This window comes from Odocoileus virginianus, chromosome 26 (assembly GCF_023699985.2).
Source record: "Odocoileus virginianus isolate 20LAN1187 ecotype Illinois chromosome 26, Ovbor_1.2, whole genome shotgun sequence".
NCBI lineage: Eukaryota > Metazoa > Chordata > Mammalia > Artiodactyla > Cervidae > Odocoileus > Odocoileus virginianus.
Window position 1 is genome coordinate 43,769,183 of NC_069699.1, and position 21,683 is coordinate 43,790,865.

General features: G+C 43.3%; 1 protein-coding gene across 18 annotated transcripts in view; it reads right to left on the reverse strand.

The window, feature by feature from the left end:
- Nucleotides 1-21,683, reverse strand: part of CACNA1D (calcium voltage-gated channel subunit alpha1 D) — a 336,899-nt gene that overhangs the window by 130,102 nt on the left and 185,114 nt on the right. For 12 of the 18 annotated variants that reach the window (XM_070455913.1, XM_070455907.1, XM_020885971.2 and 9 more), the window contains exons 6-8: nucleotides 18,356-18,508; nucleotides 17,602-17,798; nucleotides 10,773-10,876 (exon numbers count right to left, since the gene is read on the reverse strand). In XM_070455913.1, the coding sequence (XP_070312014.1) occupies nucleotides 10,773-10,876; nucleotides 17,602-17,798; nucleotides 18,356-18,508 (454 nt within the window). Of the gene's footprint in view, nucleotides 1-10,772; nucleotides 10,877-11,429; nucleotides 11,534-17,601; nucleotides 17,799-18,355; nucleotides 18,509-21,683 lie in introns of all 18 variants that reach the window. The other 6 variants (XM_070455914.1, XM_070455908.1, XM_020885972.2 and 3 more) reach the window with 1 other exon arrangement.

The window sequence follows — 21,683 nt, forward strand, 5'->3', positions numbered from 1 at the left end:
CACAAACACTAACAGACATAAAAGGAGAAACTGACAGTAACACAGTAATAATAGGAGACTTTAACACCCCACTCACACCAATGGACAGATCATAAAACAGAAAATAAGGAAACACAAGTCTTAAATGATATATTAGATGAGATGGATCTCATTGATATCTTCAGGACATTCCATCTAAATGCAGAAGAATACACCTTCTTCTCAAGTGCACATGGGTCATTCAGTTTAAAACATCCTGTATTTTCATTGTAATACATTTTTTTAAATTATAAGTTATTTGGAGATGTCTTATTTCATTATCAAGAATCTAAAGAATTCTAGAATTCTACAGAGAATTCTAAATAGCTACTGTTACTAGTTTATATTTTTAATCAATTGCTGTTAGAAAAAACATACTTTTCAAGATTTTAATCTTTTGAGCCCCTTTTTAAAACAGCGCAGACGTAGCCTATCTTCGTGCCCCTGAACAGAATGTGTATTCTGCTGTTACTGGATATAAGTACCAATTAAGGTCAGTTTCATTGGCAGTGTTCAGATATTATCTATGTTTAGTTTTTTTCATCCCCAAGTTCTTCAATTATCAAAACGGAACTATAAATGTTTCATCTGTGTTTGCGGATTTACTGATTTCTCTACCTAATTTTGCTATTGGTTTTTCATTCATCCCACATTTTCTTTGTTCCTTTTCAGCCTTATCTGTCACCTCTCAATTTGTTTGTATTGATGGCCCCACTCCACCTTGATTATGGATAATATTTTCCTGCTTCTTTTCATGGCCCATAATTTTAATGATCTGGGGGAACACTTGGGGAACATCTGAGTTTTGGGGTCTTCCTTTAATGGGTATTGACTTGTTTTGGCAGGTGTTGGCCACTTGTCCTGATCCTTCTGAACCTTGTCTGTAAGATTCACTGGGGCGGGTCTAGAGTGGCTTGTACTCCGGGGGTAAGGTAACCCCACCCCTAATGCCTGGTGTTTCTGAGGTTTCACTTGAATGTCCAATGTATTCATCAAGTTCAATCTAGTCTAGCTGATCAGATCCCTCTGTTGTCCAACACTGAGACTTCCAGCAGCTCACAGCTTTATAGGAGCTGCTCTCTGCCACACCCCAGGAGGCCCAACTGGCACACAGCAGCTTAGTATATGGTCACAGATTTCAGAGAAACCTTTTCAGTGATCCTGAGCCCCTGCTCTGCATACTGCTCTGCATACTGCTCTCCAGTAGCCTGCCCTGAAAATTCCAGCTATCTTGGCAGTTCAAACTCTGCTTTTTGCCTCTTAAGCAAATAGACCGTGGTCTTCTCCTGGGCTCTGCCTCCCTGAGCCACAATTCTAAAAGCATCTCCGGGCAGAAAGCCAAGACAATTGTGGCACTTAACTTCATGCATTTCCCTTCTCTTAAGGGACATAATCCTGTGCTGCCTATTTCTATCTTCTGGGGAAAAAAAAAATGGTTCCTATATTTTGGCCAGTTTTATAGTTGTTTATAGTAAAAGGTCCATTCTGGCACTGTTACTATATTGTGACTGGAAGAGGATTACAATAGTCTTAAATTGCTCTCCCCTCATCTAGTCTTGCATCCATATAGTCCATTCATACTACTGCAGCCAGAGTAATTTTTATATGCTGAATGTTTCCAACATTAAGAAAAAATTTCACATGTTCATAAAAGTAGGAAGACTTACACAGTGAACACATATATGCCTATCACCTAGTTTCCACAATGAACATTTGCTACACTTTATTTATCTCCTATCTATCTATGCCTCTATCCATCCACAGTTACCTTACTGTATTTGTTGAAGCATTTTAAGGTAAGTTGATGATATCAGAACACAGAGTAATTTTCATTAAACATAGATAGAAATCACATCACTTTGAGCTTAAAGTTTATCAGTGGGTTCCTTTATCCTTCAGCTAATGACCAGAATCTGTGACATGGTCTCGAAGGACCCTTGTGATCTGGGCTCTGCTGATCATTCGCTTTGTTTTCCACCTTCCTCTCCCAGGCCCTGAGTGCCTGCCACCCTGGCTTTCTTCAGTTTCTCCAATACCCTCTACTCATTCCCACTGTCAGGCCTCTGAATGGGATTTTTCCTTTGTAATACCCTCTCTGAGTGGCTTTCCCATCTTGCCTGGATATAATGGCTATTCCTCCATCCTTCCCTTTCTTCAGGATGCCTCCCCTAAACATTTGTTCTCCCTGTTAAACACTCTCACAGTATCACGGACCTTTCCTTTAAAGGATTTATAAAAGTTTGCAAGTTTTCTCCCCCTCATTAGATACAACCTTCATGAAGATAAGACTCTGCTATGCCTTACCACTCAAATCCCAGAACCTGGGAAGGTACTTGGCAAATACATCTACCACTGTGTAGGCACATAAAAACATTCAATGAATAAATGGTGAACTCATTTTTTTTCTTAATAAGTCTAAGAGAGAGAAGAATATTTAGCAAGATTGTTTGCTTCTTGTAGTCTGTCACACTGAACTCTTAACAGGTGGTACAGGGTTAGTCCTAAATACTGCCTCCCAACCAAGCACATTTGCCCTTGTCCAGACTGTTGGCGACAAAGTCATTCAGAAAGCTCCCCAAGACAGGAAATTTACCATTTACCATTTTTTCAGGTAAAAAAAAATTTACCATTTTTTACCTTTTTTATTTATTTTTTTTTAGTGTTCTTTTAAGCAGTCAATCTAAATTTTCATAATGCTGTGGATCTGTACCTTCATTTGATTCTCAGAGATATAGCTCTGAATCTTGCAGTTTTATTTTGATTCAGAGAAAATATTTTGTTTTTTGTGGGGTGCTGTGCCACATGGCTTATAGGGTCCTACTTCCCCGACCAGGGACCAAACCCAGGTCCCCTGTAGTGAAAGTGGGGAGTCCTAACCACTGGACCCACCAAGGAATACACCACAGAAAATAGTTTTAAAGTATTAATAATACCTTTAAGGGCTTAAAATAAGATAGTGCCCAACACCTTACTCTGCGCCCCTCCGCACCACTCTCACTTTACATGCCCTGGCAGTGACAACAATTCCGCTCTCCTCTCTGGGACCTTAGAACATATCTCACACAGGAGGTGATATTTTTGCCTTCAGTGCCCACACCTGCTTAAATATAATGTCGCTTCTATTCTGAATCTAGGAAAATGGTACGGGTGAACTTATTTCCAAAACAGAAATAGAGACAGAGATGTGGACAAACTTATGGAAACCAAGGAGGGGTGGGAAGGTGGGTTGAATTGGGGGCTGGAACTGACATATATACATTAATGTGTATAAAACAGATAACTAATGAGAACCTACTGCATAGCTCAGGGAACTCTACTTGGTGCTCTGTGTTGGCTTAAGTGGGAAGGAAATCTAAAAAAGAAGAAATATATGTACACGTATAACTAAGTCACTGTGCTGTACAACAGAAACCAACACAACATTGTCAAGCAACTATACTCTTAAAGAAATCAATTTAAAAAACAAAAAAAATGTTTAAAATAAAATGTTCCAGGAACATTTTATTTATTAGGACAACTGCTGAACTTGAATAAAGAAGAGGTCCCAGTACCACAGACGTATGGGTCTTGCTATCCTGAGCTGTTCTGCTATACCAGGATTTGATTTCTGTAAGCAATTTTACCAGCCTATAAAAGAATATTACAAGAAAGGAAAAAGAAAAAAAACTGATGTAAGGTTGACAGTAGCACCTTAGGGCAATCATCAATATGTTTCTCACAGAAGTCAAATTATTAAATTCATAAACAACCCTTCACTGCAGAAATAAGAACAATTGTTAATGCCACCAACTGAATAGGGAACACAGGAAAATTATGGCTTTAATTTCAACTGCTAAAGTGCCAGTGGCTTTATGAAGAACTGAGCCTCTGCATGAAAGCTCAGTGATGAATTCCTCTAAGTACAGAGCTCTTTATTGGCAAGATGGGTGTGCTCGGGAGGGCACGTGTGGCCAGAGATGCCTCCTGGGTCCTCAGAGGTGTTTTGCTACATCTTATAAAAAAGGAGTGGGTTAGGAATACATGATAGCCACAGCTGACAAGTGAGAGAGCTCTCCTCAATCTGCTGATAGTGCCTGGCTGCTGTCCACTGCTGTTGCCAGGGAAACCGACATCAGCTTGATGGAAACAAGGATCAGGGAAAACTTTCACTTACCTCGTTTCCACTGATCCCAACAGCCATTTCTATGGAAACAGTCGCTGCAAGCCAGTGGCAGAGAGGTTACCACTCACTTGTTAATGTCAGGTGTGGCTATCAGCCTTTTCACTTCAGGTATCACAGTACTGACGGCACCAGTATCCAGCTGTCAGCTACCCCTGACAGCATCTTAGCTCTGCAACAAGAAAGCTCAGTGCTTAAAAGTCCATAAAAATGTTCAGCACAGTGCTTTATTAGAAAAAGGAAATTTAGCATTCTTCCACGTAGAGCTGAAGCAGGGCTTAATTTCTTTTTCTACCAAAACCAAACCATGTGAAGTTACTAAAGGACCATAGATCTCTCCCTCGGCTTTCGACCCCACTCACAACACTACTTCCAAGTTCAAGAAAAGAGACCTCCAACTGTGTGGACAACTCTTTCATCTATGAGTCAAGTCAAACCAAAGATACATCCAGTTAACTGTGGGGAAATATTTTGCTACAAGTGATCATTAAGAGTGTCTTTGTCTGGGAATCTGGAAGACTGATCATCACTAATTACACACAGGAAAATCTTTTTTTTTTTTAATTGTAAGAACTGTCTACAAAGAACCTTCCACTGTCCCCTTGTTTTTGAACTAGACCTCTGTGTGCTTTCTCTGCCTGTTGTCAAGATATGGAATTAACTCATTAACTCAATACAATTTTATTCTGTAATGTAGTGGTAACCAATCACGTTGACAGCCTGGTTATCCCATTACCTAACAATACCCCTTTCAATGTCACAAGCAATTCGACTACTCTTCTAAGATGCAGATCTGTTTATGTACAGGAAGAAATTCTGTTGTTCATTTTTTGTCAGCAGATGCTGGTAAAACATTGAATGAGAGCAAATTCTAATCCCAGTCATGAATAATTTATACAAATGCCTATTCCCAGAGGGTATGTCTCCACAATATACCTGGTATGTTTTCCCTCTGAGCCAACATTCAAGAGGAGGGAACTAGAGGCGATCTCTGATTGACTGTGGTTCATAATGGTGTGAATTTAACAGACTAGGGTGCAAATTATGATGCCCCCCAAACCTGAACCTATTTCGTAAAATTCTAATACAGTACAGTCACCCCCCACTTGCCATGCAAGCCCCTTCCACTCCCTCTATACCAGCAGTTACACAAGTAGAGAAGCCGTGCATGAATCTCTGCCTAAGTTTTTTTAATCCCAACATTTTCAACCAATCACCAAGCATCCTTTTCCCCAAATTAATGTGGACTAAAGAGAAAACAAATGGACTGAAGAGAAATATGATGTTCTGGACAAATATGAGTAAAGTCTAAGGATTAGGAGATGAAATTCATTAATCATCTTTTTCCTCTAAAAAAGTGATTAGAGGGACTTTCCTGGCAATCCAGTGGTTAAGAATCTGCCTGCCAATGGAGGGGATATGGGTTCAATCCCTGGTCTGAACCCCATACACCGGGGGGCAACTAAGTCCATGCGCCACAACTAGCAAGCCCACATGCCCAGAGCCCACAACAAAGAAGCCGCGGTGATGAGAAGCCCACACACTGCAAATGGAGAGGAGCCCCCACTCACCACAACTAGAGAAAGTCCGACCCAGCAACAAAGAGCCAGCACAGTCACAAATAAATAAATATTTTTAAAAAGACTAGGGCAGAGAACTGTCTCAATATTGGTCATAGTTTGGCACATTAATTAAAGAACCTTCACATCATGATACTGAATTTATAAAAGAAAAGAGAATGGAGTTTTTAAACCCCATTTTATGACAGGGAATATCCAGGCACCAAGACAACAGTGTTCAAAACAACTGCATAGAAAAATATTCACAGCATAGGATCCTAAAATTGCCCTTTGGATTTACTATGAAAAATGGCATATGGGGCCTGACTTCAAAGGCTGACAGAGAACAGATGCATCAAAGTCTGGGTTATATTACACTAATCTCTTAAGGGTCTTTTATCTAATCTCTTCCTGGCCATTGCTAAGTGCCAGGGATCTGACTGCCACTATATAAATATCAGAGATTATCTAAACTTCTCAGGAGAAATCCATCTAATAGACATCAAAACCAGTCTAGGCACCGTGGGCCCTTAGTCTATCTTTGGCAGAAACAGAGAAAGGCAAATCAAATCTTTGCTTAGCAAGGACTTCATAATTTACCAACTTATTTTCATTTTACCTTCCTGCACCTCTAAAAGCACTTTTGGACATTAATTAGATCCTCTAAAAGCAAATTCTCTACTCTAAACTAAGTAGAGAATACTTAAGTTTATTAACATCCTGAGTAAAAGAGTCATGCAAATTAAACCCTACCTATAGGCCTGGTCACAAGGGAAAAAAATTAACAGAATTGAGTTGATTAGATTTTTCTTGCATCAGATCTCATTTTATATACTCTTACTCAAGCTATCACCATCAAAGTAATGAAGCTCTCTACACTCTTCAGCTCACTGAATCCTCTTGCAACTCCCCACGGTTAATACTATTAACCTCATTTTACAGACAAGGAAAGTGAAGCTCAAACAGGTAAACCATTTCACCAAATCTCATAGTTGGTAAAAGGTAGAGCAGAGAGTTAATTCTTGATTATCCAACTCTAAAGCCAGTGTTTAACCATATGTTACAGAAATCCCATGCCTCCCTACTTGTGGAAAAATAAATCACTGTCAGACTTCAATCATGATTGAGAGCTGCACCCCACTTTAGAGATGACAAAGAACCTCCATGGCCTGATCATGGGGGCACTGAGTACAGTATTAATGTGCATACAAAGCCTATTTCTCTTGGTCTCTTCCTGGGAAATTCAGAAAATGGTACACTTCAAATATTTTCCAAATAGCCTCTTAGCTGTTGTTCCCACTTCACCCAAGGAGGGAATCGGGAGGAGGTCCACAGAGGTAAGAGAAAGATACATTCAATGAGTAAAATTCTTTGCAGTATCTATTTTTCAAAGCACTTCTACATTCATGAGCCAACCTAAAGCCACCTACCCTGTGTGTGTGGGTGGGGATGGCACGGCAGCATCATTCCCCTTTGAGGGGCCAAGAGATGTAGGCTCCGGACTCCTAAGTGAAGTCCCAGAGTTATTTAGCACGTGACCAGAACCCAGGTCTTCTAAATCGCATCTCATCCACCAGCCCCTTTTTGGGGGTCTGACCCACACCACAGGGGCTCAGAGGGCCCTCTACCTTACCGCAGGTGTGCCTGGCATCAGGTGGTCCCTGAAGGTGAAGATGTGAGCCCACTGTCCATGACCACCATCCCCCCTCGGGATCTGGCAGTGACTCTAAAGACACAAAGTGCTGGAACACGACCATGTTCTCTTATCTTACCTACCTACGGAAAAAAAAAACCCAAAGGGGACAAGCATTAAGTGAGCAATTTTAAAAGTGAAAAATCATCAAAGCCAATGAGACAAGGATCTGAACTGTAGACTTAACTGAGACATTCTTTCTAACACTTGGTCATAACAGGACCATCTCCTTGATAACAACTTATGAAATCAGAACTCTAGTTACTGACTTTCTTGGCCCCTCCCACACAGCACAAGTACCTGGGGGAGAAATGTCTTCATCCAGGATCATGCTTGCCTATGCAGGGCGTACAGTTCATGAACCTCATACTCACCTTGAGAAAAACAGTCTGCTGTAAAACCAAATATATTTCAAAGCATCAGTCTTAACAATGCTTTAAAAATCTACCAATACCAAATCAAGTGCACAGATTAAAATCAGTTTAAGGATACAATAGGATGGCATGGCCACATGGAAAAAAAAAAGAGGGGCCAAGGAAGAGCAACAAATATTTTCAAATGGTTTTGACTTAAAGACACAGAGCATCTTATAATGATCCTTCATTAGAAAGCAGCAACATGGTCTAAAACAGGACAGCCTTTTGACTCAGGATTTTTGGAATTACATTTGTGGTGGTCCAATGGTCCCTAAGAGGCTATGCAACATAAGCCATCTCCTTTTTAACATTTAAGTCCTTCTGATTTTGTATTTCCTCCAACGTTCCCTAAAAAAAGTTGAGAAGAACCCTAAGATTAAAACTAAAAAAAAAAAATTTTTTAATTTCATTTCTCTGAAACAAGAAAATAAAGACAAATGACTGATTTTGATTTTTTGTTGCTTCAGGGGAAAGTCAAGGAGGAGTACCCAGGCAGAGAAGCCCAAGTAACTAACTGTTAAGAAAGGTGGGAGCAGCCTGTTCTCTGGTTTCTCCACCCCTAGCTCACCCGACTGCCACCCCCACAGACACCTTATCATCTTTCAACAACCAGCTCATAGACAGACCGCCCCTACAGTCTTCTCTGTCCCCGCTCCTACTTTAGCTTGGCCATCCTGCACTGCCCAATGACAGTCCCATCCCAGACAGCGACTGTCTGAGCACAAGGCCCCCATCTGTGTCTTAGACATCTTGGCACCCTGGCTCCTGGCCCGGAGCCAGACATGCAGCAGGAACTCAGGAAAAGTGACCAGATTTGCGAAGACGCTGGACGACTGCTCTGCGGACGTGGTTCCTCCTTTGCACAGAGCACTGCTGGACATCTCCGACCCAAGTGGCCTCGCACGTCCAGGCAGGGTCAGCTGCAGCCCCGGGGGAGCTGGGGCACATCGTGGAACTGACTGAATATTGCTGGGAATTCTTGGGTTTTATTTTAAGAATTCAAATGTCATTTGCATTCTCCTTCATAAGGGATCTAGTTTTGCTCTGATTTAAAAATATTTTAAAGTTACTTATTACTTTCCCCAAAATATATTTCAGTAAACTGGCTGTTCCATCATGGTGTGTGCGTCTTTATCCTCCAGCTGTGGGTACCCCCACAGGGTGCATATTTAGCATCCACCATTATAATAACGGGTCCCTCCCGGCTTTTTCCCTTTACCCTTTTTAAGGCTGCCTCATCCTGCCGGGGTGATGTTCCTGCTCTGGGAAGCTCAGAGATAAGGCATGTCACTGGCACAGTTAAAATTAGTCGTTTCCATGGCCTCAGTTTAGTTGGGTTTAGGAGACACAGGGCGCCAAGGAATTCACAACAGAATTGCTGTTAACCTTGTATGGGCTGTTCCTGTAATAAAATCAACACGATGCTGTTTCTCCAGGGATAAATTCCACCCTCACCATCCTGACACTGACCTAAGGCCACGGAGGGTCATTAGGAAGAAGGCACTTTTAAAGTGTGAAGTGAAAGAACTTCAGGCTTGAAGAGTTGTTTATCCAGACAAAGAATCTTTGGCCCGGGTAGGGGCAGGGGGTCAGCTGTCACATCCAGGACTCAGGCCCAGAGCCCCCTTTCCCCTCACTGTGGGGCATGGGCTCCTGGCTCATTTCTAGACGGGGCTTCACAGGACAGTGGGCATCCATGTTGTGAAAGCGACCACACTCGGTCAAGGAGAATTCTAAACTTGTTGGCCCTGAAAACAGGCAGGGTAGCTGAGAGAGAAGATGAGGAGAGGAAGCAGAGATGGGGAACTAGCTAGCTCTCTGCTCTGGAAAAGGCAGTGTTTAGAAAAGTGAGATAAAGGTCTCTCCACTGACTTGGCATTACATGAAGACATCAGTTCCCCCAAGATACAAGCTCTCAGCAAGACAGAGATAAAGTGAGTGAGGAGTAGATAAACTCAGTGGGAATCAAGTCTATCAGCAATATCTCTGGAGGATGTCTGAGCTCAGGGAGTGACGGCCTCCTCGGGGGAAACGGGCACCCACGCGTCTCGGTCACACTCTCAGCCCCCGGCAATGGCGATAAGCTGGCACTGAGGGCCTGGGGAGGTCCCACTCCCTTCTCTGGGGTACTGTGTGGGGTGTCTGTGTGGTGGGGAAGGTGCAAGGCTGCCCAGGAGGGCTCTAGGATGGCAACCACAGACAAGAGAGGGCCCCACTCTGCTCCCAGTCTCCACTGAAACCCCGTCAATCCACAGAGCCAAGGAGGCTAACAAAGTGAAATTTCAAAAATGATGACTGAGTGACACGGACAATGATAAGGCTGGAGGAAATTTAGGTGCAAAAGCTGATTATTACTCTGCATTAAAGACAGATTCTGTGAGCTAAGATTAAAAACGAATTCAAGGGAATATTCTCACAGTGACAGCAGCAGAAAACCAAGCTAATAAATGATCCCCATGGGAAGGATGTGAGATTTTGAAACTGTCCAGTATTTCTGTGCTAATCTAGGCTTATTTCTCCTTTACCATGAAATCTGAAACACCGCTGGAAATAATAATGATACACTGCAAGTAACTTTAAAGGGCCAGGCTATGTACTAATACTAATGGGAAGAAAACCACAAAAGACAAAGGGCCTTTGCTGGGGGAGACCAAGGCTGGGAATCCTTTTAGTCACTTTTAATCCACTCCTACACACTGGCATATAAATGTGACTCGCTTCAGGGAAATGGTTTCATTCAATTAATAGTTTGGCAAGCATCAGAAACACAGAATCTCACAGACAGATACGAGCATTGAGAATTACAGTTTAGTCCCAAAGCAACACACAGAGGGGACATCAGAGTCCACACGCATGCAGAGAAAGCCGTAGGGAGCTGCCTCACACATGGGAGCGGCAGAATGTGGGACATGGATCCAACTGCTTACCCACTAAGGACACCAAGAACCAGGTTAAGGACGAAAAATGAGCCAAGGATGATGAGACTAACAAAATACACCCATGGCCATTCCCATCCTATCGCATCATTTACCTGTAAAATGTAAGGAGATTAGTTATCAGTTATCCATTTGCCAAAGAGCAGAGCCCCAGGAACTGCTGCTGGACCACTAGGGCTTTGACTGAGGACTGGTGCTCCAAGGATGGGATCCTGCCAAGGGCCTTCCAGTTTTGTTCTTTCAATAAGGGTAGGTTCTGCTGTGGAAATCCCCAAATGTGGCCTACTGAAAGTCATTTAGCTACTGTTTGGTACCAATTAATCTGCATCATATTTGGATCCAGACCAATAAAGCAATTATAGATGTATCTCCTTTTAGGACAAATGGGCAAGCGATGCCAATGATTTAAGTCCCAAGTGACAATGCTGATTAATCTCTGGTCAATAATTATCCTATAGCTTTCTTTCACGAAGGCTGGTAAGGTTCCAGGAAATGTCTTGGTTTGGGAAGCTTCAGCAGAAAAGAAAGCATCTTGGAGGACACATAAAACGCTTGGCACCCACCCGGCGGCCCCCATCTAGCAAGCCTGTGTGGTCTTGGCAACTGTTCTCAGGACTCTGCTTTCAAGATGAAAGAGGTGTAGCTTACCCGCTCAATACACCAAGCACAAGATTTAGTACGAAAAATGACCCAAAGATGACGAGACTGACAAAATACACCCAGGGCAATTCAAATCCCATAGCATCATTCATCTGTAAGAAATAAGATGGTCTCATAGGAGTGGGTTAATAAGAGAATCTAATAAGGAGAGAGGGTTACATTAGAGACAGCATTCCATACATTTAATTAAACATTTACTTAGCTTCAAATCAGACAATAGTAGCCAATGCACATTCATTATATACTCCCAACATACACACACACACACACACACACACACACATGAGTCATCAAAACTTTCAGGGCAAATAATAGCAAACTCTGGCCACTGCTAGGGCAATCAGCTGGAATTTGGCTCCTTCTTAGAAGAAATTGCCTTGGTAAGTGATTTTCAGAGATCTTGACAGAAGACAAAACTAGTGTTTAGCTAGAAACTATTTTCTACTCTGCCCAAATTGTTGGTAGTATTCTTGCTTTCAAAATTTGTGATGGTGTTAAAGTCTTAGCTATAGAGACAAATTTGTAGCATTTGACTCTATAAATTCTCTTTTAAAAAACCCTAAAATAGTAATTTTCCAGTTATTGGATTTTGGGTAGATTGAAGCCAATCTATCCCAGGAAACCTAACCCACTTTAAATCTGGATTATCTGCTATGTCAGTGCAAGCACAGCTAAACTAATGCAAAGAAGGAAAGTATTCAGAAGTCAACTAGCTGACATATTCAGGGGTGCTTTGGGGAATGAGACTTTTTTTTTCCTCAACTGCACCCATAGGAAGGACCCAACTCTTACCAGTAAGGAGAAATAAAAAAGCCCTCATCTCTCAAATCTAGCTTGAACCTACATAACCTGCCCTGAGACAGATGGCTCCAGCCGTGAGTTCTTTCAAAGGAACCTGGTGTCCCTACTTCTGTGCCAAGTGAAGCAGCACAATCAGACGTGGCCCCCTGGACATACCTTCCCAGGGAGGTCTGCTCATGAGCAGTTTTTGTGCTGGAGCAAACAGGTGCTTCAGGGTTCACGGCTGGATGCAACTTTCTAACAGCACAGGTCAGTGTTAAATGGGGCAAACACTTCTCCAAGAAAGGAGGTGTGAAGCACCAGTAAGAGGACTGAATGAATGACCCCAGGCCTGACTCTGCTGGAATCCCCAGCTAATAGAACAGTATATGGTCTGGGCTGATTCATGGTTCTGGCTTTCCGAGGTCAAGCCCTCAGGCTGTTAAGCATGTGCTTTCTTTACATTAACTGGCACTAGGTTTTTAGCTTTATAGAATGAAACTCATGCATTTCACTGTTTGCCTCAAGCAAAAACCAAACAGAAAAAGAGAACATTAAAAAAAAAAATTACCTAACATCTGTTGCTGAAGTCTAGGGAGAGGGCATTAAAGCCCTTATGAAACACCTGTTTGGCCACATGAAAATTGATGTGCTTACTGGAACTGCTATCAGTCTGCACATCTTATATCGGCAATTAGAGTAATGAATGAGGCAGGGCCGTGGCTGCAATTGTTGATCTCATTAAGTTGGATAAACTAATTTCAGCAGGAAGGCCAAGGGTAATTCTTCCAAAGCAACTACACCACTAAACTTATTTAAATAACCTAGATGTGCAGGAGAAGAAACAGGCTGCCTGGCGTAGTAACCAGAGCCCAGCCTGGAGTCAGGGCCTTCCACAGACCCCTCTCTGGGCCTGCTTCCCCTCTGCTGGGGCAAGAGGGGCGCCCATGACCAGGGAGAGTGTGCTCGCTCATAGAGAGGAAGGGGATGCATGTCCAGGGTCCCCACTAGGGGACCCTGCCCTCTCACACCTCAGCAAAGTGTGTTAGCTGTCAGCCGAGCATCTGCCCCGCCCATCCTCTTTCAGGCCTCAGCCCCGTGTACCAGAGGATGGTTCCGGGAACAGCTGTCTGCTCCAACTTGGGAGGGAACATTTTTTTTATTATTATTATTAAAGAAACTTCTGATTTCTTAGAAATAAGTGTTTTTGCTCAAATCAGAAATATCACCTAGAATAACCTAGAAAACCAAAGGCCACAGGAGACCCTAAATCTCCAGAGCGTGGGAAAGAGAAATAAAAATTAAGCTCTAAGAGCCAGTCTTTCTCCTGAAGAAACCTTCTCAACGCTGGTCTCTTTTCAGAGGCTAGTATTTCTTAGACTTTACCAATCGCATGGGACAAGTCAGAACTGGCGAGCCGGTCCCCGAAATACCCACACAAAAATAGAGACTCTGCTTGGGATTTTGTCTGCGTGTCCTTTGTCAGCAAGGGAGAAAGTGGTGTGAGCTCAATCGTTTCAATTTAGATTTTTAAAATATTTATGTCAAAGTCATCATGGCATGTCCCTGGTACTCAGGAAATAATAACCTAGTTTCAGTTTCCCCTCACTTCAAAGACTGAGATGCACATCCATGTCTCTGATTAATCTAAGGCTTTTTGTTTTTTCTATTGCAAAGACTACTAGAAACTCGATATATTGATTGTGGCTCCCCTGAGCCTAGAATCAGAGAAAGGAGCAGAAAGGCAAGCTGCTGGCTAACTAAAGAGGGAGTTCCCAGGTACCCTGAATGAAGAAGACTATCAACTTGGCCAAGGGAACCTCCTGTTTGAGTCTGACAGCCAGCACTGCCATAGGTGTGCTTCTCACTAAGAGAAGAGGTTGGCACTAAGGCAAAAGGCCACAAATAACTGACATGGATTATTCTTTCCTGAAATCAATTCTAATATTTTAATTTATTTCCTACATTTAAAACCATTTCCTTGGAGTTGAAGAAAAAAATAATAGGATCATGTAATGTTACTCCACATCTTGTGGACAACACAAAGTTAAAGCCCAGAGTATTTGGGTGACCTACCCAAGGTCAGGCACCTAGCCTTCTCCAGTCTTAAGGCTTTTTCCTTGCACTACATCTTTATGCCTCTGGACAGCAAACGTGTGGATCAGATGGCAGCTTAACTATGCTTATGGAATTCACTTCAAAAAAAGAGCACTTAAAAAATGGTTTTCTATCAGAAGTTAACAATCCCATTCCCCACATATCCAAGGGGTCCTGTTCTACACATGTCTTTCTGCATACTGGGCCCACCTTCCCAAGACCCTGCCACCACTTGCCAGGCACTCCTGGGGACTGAGGCATCCATGAACTTGGGAACACTGAACATACTCAACCGGACTCAAACTCATCCCTGGCAAAGACTTTGTCCACCATATACAAACACCTAAAGGAACTGAAAAATTAGCTTGCAACCAATATTTAAAATCAAATCTCAGTTCTCTCTCAAGATGTTCCCTTTACACTCTGGCTGTGGAAAAAAATTAGGCGTTTTAAAAAGGCCCATCTACCCTGAGGCAATGGGATTGTGAACTTGAACAGTAGTGGTAGCTGGTGTCTGCTGAGCACCAGCCTTGGGCCGGGTGCTGTGCTGGGCAGGGAGGCGCTGCTCTGCGCACGGCTGTGGATCCCACTGACTGCAGCCCATAAAATAAGAAGAAGGCTGGGGCCTGGCTCCTGCCTATGTCTATGCAGAGGTAATAAATGTAATCAGTAAGTAATTAGAAGCAACCTGATATGTTTGAGAATAAGATCTCAATGAGCACTCTGGAAGACATCCCTAAGCTGCCCCCTAGTGTTCCAGAAGGGCTCACAAACCTCTGAGAATGGAGAAATGCCAAGGAAGGAGACGGGGGTTCTAGTCTAGACCAGGGGTCATGACATTATGACCTGTGGGCCAAACCAGCCTACCACCTGCTTTTGGACGGCCCGTGAGCTAAAAATGGCTTTTACATTTTTAAATGGTGGGAAAAAAAAATCTGGACTATCTCATGACACAGGAATGTTATACAAAATTCACATGTCAGTGTCTATAAATAAATACTGGAATGAAGCCACAGGTGTATATGTTGTCTGCAGCTGCTTCCAAGTGACATGGGCAGAGCTGAGCAGCTGTGACATAGACATTATGGTCTTCCCGGCCACATATATTTACTGTCTGGCCCCTTATGATAAAAAAAAAAAAAGGTCTGTAGACCCTTGTTGTAAATCAAATACCACAACCACTTGCAGCAGGACTTTGAGGATGTCCAGGGGTCTATATTCCACTGTTTCCCAGACATTCTATAAAGGGATACAGACTGGCATAAGGTTGATAAGTTACTGGAGTTCCTCCATCAGAATAAAGATGCCATGTAATTCATAGAGAATGTAATTATTATGTTGTCAAATTATTAGCCCTGTGACTGTCATATGAAAAATAGAGGTAATAATTATATCATCCTAGGTGATACTTAGAGGTTCTCAGGAAAGCAAGTAGAAACTTTTGTTTCTAGGTACGTGGAGTCTTCTCGCCTTTAATCACACACTCCCAGAATTTTCACTAACTTGGCGATAGGAAGATCGTAATGAGAGAATCAATGTGAAGAAACATAAAGTCTGCAACTGTCCATTAGTCAGGGCATGTCAGATCAGCAATGTCAATACACCATGAAAATAGGGAGAACAGAGCTGAGGAGTCACTGATTTTTTCATTTGTTTGTTTTAAATCAAAACATCTTCTGTACTGTTTTAGGGGGAAGGACCAGAATTTGGGCTATTTGAATGATGCTTTTTCTATCTATCAGAAAATTCAAAGGAAGACTGGGGATTGAGCCCTCCACTAATCTAACCAGGAGTGGCAACTTAAAACATAATACTGAAAACGAGCTCTTTACCTAATCAGAGGGTCCTCATGCATGGCCATGGGCTTGGCTCATCCTATATAATCTCCCTCTTTCTCTTCACAAAAAATTTGACAAAAGGCATTGTGTTATGGATATAAATAACAGATTGCACACATACACACACACTCGCACTCAGTCTTTCCTATGACAATTAGAAAAAGGAGGAGAAGGGGAAGAAATAAGATATGACATGCTGGCGATGTCTTAAAAACCTTATTACCAAACTAGACTAACACTTTGGGGGTGAAAATAAAAATGTATTTTCTTTGCCTAACATTGAACATACGACATTTCAACAACTCTGCAAGCATGGAATTCACTGGGGAAGGGAAGCAAAAACCTATTTACAACCATTATATGTTCTGTTCTCTGAAGTTAATAGAGTAATGGGAAATCTTATAAAGTGTCTAAAATTTAGACCCTATCAGAAAATACTTCTCAACGTGCAGACTGTCTAACTGGAGACCGACCATTTAAAAAGTATGCTATTACTCATTACCTTTTAACAAATCATTATTGGAATCCTGGTTAATTCCATTTGGACCTGGGTTTATGCTCAAACTCTACAAGGCAGCTGTTGTTTCACAACAACTCTGTGCCATGGAAAAATAATTTCTAAACTTCTGTGAGTTTTTTCAAATTCTATCAAACACAGAAGTAAACAAATAAACTCAACTCTGAGAAATGACTGTTAAAATACAACTGCTCTTCATCTGTAGCAAACCCTACTGGCTCTATCGGGAACAAGAGAAGCTAGCTCTGAGCCATACAAAGGATGTCCATCTGTTTTCACGAACAGGTCCACCAGCCCTGGAAGGCTGATGTGCCATCTCTACCTTCTCTGCCAAAGTTCTCTACTGCCAAAGAAAAAGGAAGAGATCGCTAAGGGCTGGTTTGTAGTAATACTGAAGATGCAAAAGGGAAACACTGTAATAAGGGGAAAAACCCATTTGGGCTTTAAGGCTGTACTAAGCTATGGAAAGCCTGAAAAGAATCCAATTAATTGATGGATTACCTTCTATTTAGGAACAGGTAGAGCAACCTGCCTCTAGGTATGAAAGATTAGTTTTAGTCTACGGAAGCCCACAGGCCTCTTACTCTGGGGAATGACCCTGGGCTCTTCAAGTGTTTAATCAGGACAGCCCTGGCCTTCTGGAGTTCCTCCAGCAAAGGGGACTACTGGGCTTGCTCAGCAGTAAGTACCCAGGAGACACTGGGGATGTGAGAGTGTCCACACCCTCTAGCACCTTTCTACAGCTGAAAGCAAGGCCCTGACGGGGAGATGTAACGGGTCTTGCTGAGTGAAAAGAGGGTCTGCTTCCCTTTCCAAAGAACTCACTTCCAGGGGGTCTGTTCCAGCCAGCCCCCCAATGGTTGCAGCTAATGAAACACTTTTGTCCAGGGAAAGCACACTCCGTCAACTCCCTCCGCAAGCTGCTTACCCAGTAGAGCACGTCTGTCCAGCCCTCCATGGTGATGCACTGAAACACAGTGAGCATGGCAAAGGCAAAGTTGTCAAAGTTGGTGATGCCGCCATTGGGGCCAACCCAGCCACTCCTACACTCCGTTCCATTGGCGGTGCACTGGCGTCCGTTCCCTGAGAACGCACACGGCGCTGGGTCCTCTTCAGCCACCACATCTGCGAACAGAGGAGGCAGGCGTCACACTCTGGGCAGGAACGACCCTCAGAAACCCGTGCCGCGGGAGCCGAGAATTTACCCCTCTCCTCACTCTCACAGCACCTCTCCTCAGCCTATATGGACCAACAGTGTTTTTAAAAAATATTACACTTGACTTATTTGGCTGCGCCAGGTCTTAGAGCGGCACATGGGTTCTAGGTCCTGACCAAGGATCGAATCTGGGACCCCTGCATTGGGAGTGCGGAGTCCCCCAGACCAGGGAAGTCCCAGAGAAACACTATTAATCCACCTCATAGCCTAGTTTCAGGGGGGCCCCCCCATGTTGTTTGCCAGAGCACATTACACAGGAAATCAAGATTAAAAAAAGAAACTAAATTCTCATTAATTCTAATTCACACTAAGAACTGGCTTAGATTTACCAATGTATTTGGCTTTCCATTTTCTTCCCCCTCCCTCTCTCTCATTTTGTTTTAGATTTTCCCCAAACCAGAAAAGTTGTTTTTGGGGAAAGTTAAATTTTTAAATAGTTTGGTGAGCAACCATTTTCATTACTCACCTGAGTCAGCAAAAAAACATGTTTTGTGCATTTTTCCAATAAAAAGCTCCAATCCTATAATAGCATAGATTATGATTACAAATAATACCAAAAGGGCTATGTGAAGGAGGGGAACCATGGCTTTTATAATGGAGTTCAGGACAACTTGTAAACCTAGGAAAGACAAAAACAAGTTTGTGAGCCAGCAAGATATTTCAGGGATGTATTTATATACTTCCTAATGATGCCTGTTCTGTATGGGGTACATGGTAACAAAATTCGAGGAGGTATTTCAGAACTTTGAATTAACATGAAACCTGGGTGTGAGAGAAGTTAAAAAGGATCCTCTCAAAGATCATCTAATCTAACTCCCTTAACTAGAAAGACGGGAAAACTGAGGCCTAGAGAGGGAATGGCTGGATATGAAAGTCACTCATTTCTGCATTTGTTCATCCACTCAACAAAATTCCTTGAACATCCGCCACATGGCAAACATAAGGTGGAGTGTTTTGGGAACTATGAAGATGTGGTACACAGTGTGGTTCCTCCCAGAGGTTAGGTTCTAGTGAGAGACGTAAGCATTGCACATGAGTTACTCTAAGGAAGCACACAGATGCTAGATGAGAAACACTAAACAGTGAAAACTAAAGGAGGGACGAAAGACATCACTTCTGAGTGCAAGGGGGAGAAAGAGGGCTGGGCAGGAGCCTCCCTCTCTGGATCGCCTGAAGGCTGAGCAGGATGGATTTCCATAGGCAGGTGGGTCACGGGCAGGGGAGAGAGGCTGCTCCAAGCAGGGGAAGAAAGCACCCAAGGCACAGAAGAGAGCGAGTGTCCTGTGGGCTGGGGATGGAGAGTCTTGGTTGGCGGTCATGCAGTGGAAAAGGATAGCAGGAAAGGCAAGCAGATTGCAGCTGCAATCTACCAGGTAGCTCTGGGTCCTGGATTCGGATTACAGGGCCAGACTTTAGTCCACTTTACGGGACTTTAGAGGCTTTAGAGGCCAGACTTTAGAGGCTGTCAAAAGACAGCCTCTTTATTTATTCTAAACCAAACAAAAGGTTCATAACATGTATACATGGGAAAGAGCCAAGAAAACTCAAAAGGCAGCCTTTTTAGAAAGATAAAAAGTGAAAGTTGCTCAGTCGTGTCCAACTCTTTGCTATCCCGTGGACTACAGCCTGCCAGGCTCCTCTGTCCATGGAATCCTCCAGGCAAGAGTACTGCAGTTGGTTGCATTTTCTTCTCCAGGGGAATCTTCCCAACCCAGGGATGGAACTTGGGTCTCCTGCATTGCAGGCAGATTCTTTACCATTTGAGCCACCAGGGAAGCCCCTTATAAAGACAAGTGGGGCTGCAAAAGGCAAAACAGGCAAAGAAGTAGCTGGAGGGTGCTGGGCTCTCCACGGAGGACAGGGCGAGAATCCAGAAGAGACCAGAACTCAGAAAGTGCATCTGAGTTAGAGGAAGGTGCCCAGGTTGGCAGGGTCATGAGGCTAACCCCAGGGCTTGAGCAAAAGGAGGCTCCCCTGGAGTGGGGGCGGTAAAAGAGGGTTAGAGGAAGGGGAGGGTGAGAACTGAACACCTGGTAAGTCTGATCACTTCACATGAAGGAGGCTGTGCCCTGTGGCTGAACCTCAGACCTTAGAGATGAGGGAGAGATGTGCAAACCTTGGAGCTATCCACACTTGGAGCAACACTGAGAGCCATGGTACAGGAAGAGAAAAGACCAGGCCAAGAGGGACGGTGGGGCAATACTCAGGACCAGGTGGAAGGAAGCAGGAGCTGAAGGGAGAGTAGTCAGCAGGAAACCAGAGCCAACTAGATGCAGGCCCCCTGACAACATGCACATGCCCTGCACAGTGAGACATGTGGCCAGCACTGAGACCCACCTCAGCTTCTCCACTGTAAACAGTCACACCTTCCCAGGCATTTTTAACAATTGCAGGTACTTAAGAAATCACTAGCCCACAGCTGCCAACCAGCACGGGAAAGAGCATGACCCAGGGCCCCCAGTCCAACTTTCTCCTCCTTTTCTTCTTCATTCCCTTCCTCTCCCTGCTACCTCTCTCTCCTCCAAAGTGCCTTTTTCTAGTATCTTCTCACAGTACCTTCCTGATACATACACAAAGAAAGAAAGAAGAGGCTGAGATGCTAGAATGAAATACATTAGAAATCAGAACACACCAAGCAAACAGAAAAATACTTTATCAGCAGTAACAGTAAAAGTTCACCTTGGATAAGAAGTGCACGGGAAGAGGTGGGGGACAGGATGGGGAGAAAAGAGTGATAAGAGGTTTTTAGATACACAAAGAACCTCTTTCCAGACTTTCATTAAGACAAAATCCCACATATTGCCTTCAGATATTTAAATGTTCAAATGATGTCTTCTGAAGAAAACAATGATCAATAGGATGACTTGCAATGTTTTCATCTTCCATAAGGAATAGATGAAGAGAAAAAGAAACATATGCTCTAATCTACTTGGACAAGACAGGGTTTGTTTGTTTTTTCATTCGGTTTTTATTTTAAGATATGCAAGGGCCATCCAAAATCATCATCCAGCAGTTAGCTCTTCTCAACTGAATGGCCGTGAACCCTATGTTTCATAAATATGTTTATTGTAACTGTAATATTTCAGATGGGCCACATTTATGAAATAATGACATTATATCCTCAAGTGCATATGTACACTTTCATGGTATTAGGCTCTTTTGTAAATGACCAGTATGTCCAGCAGATTTCACAGAGCTCTAACCAAGGAAGCCGTGAAATGGAGCATAAAGAACACGGAGCCAGGAACTAGCAGGCCAGGGGTCTGGTCCCGTCTGGCCACCCACTGGCCGTGAGAACCTGCCCGGGGTTTCTGTGAGCTTCCTCACCTAGAAGACAGTGCTCCTGGACCAGATGATCTTGAGGGTTCTTTCCTATATAACGCTCGAGGATTCTCATAGGTACCTATTACCTGAGAGTGGGTGGTGAAGAGCTCCACACACATCTGAAGGACTCTATTTGAAACACCTATTTACCTTCCAATGAAGGAACTTATGTGCACATACACACACAAAATCAGTCCTGCAGGACACTCTGAGTTGTCTTCAGAAGGGATCAGACATCTCCGAGGTATGTGTAAACAGTCACACCTTCCCAGGCATTTTTAACTATTGCAGGTGCTTAAGAAATCACTAGTCGACAGCTGCCAACCAGCACGGGAGAGAGCACGACCCAGAGACCCCAGTCCACCTCCTCAAAGCCCCGCGGGGTCTGCTGAGAGGCCTGGATGCTCCCCACAGGGCAGTTAATGAACACAGGCCGAGAAGTCTTCACGCATGACTCAGATCCACAAAGC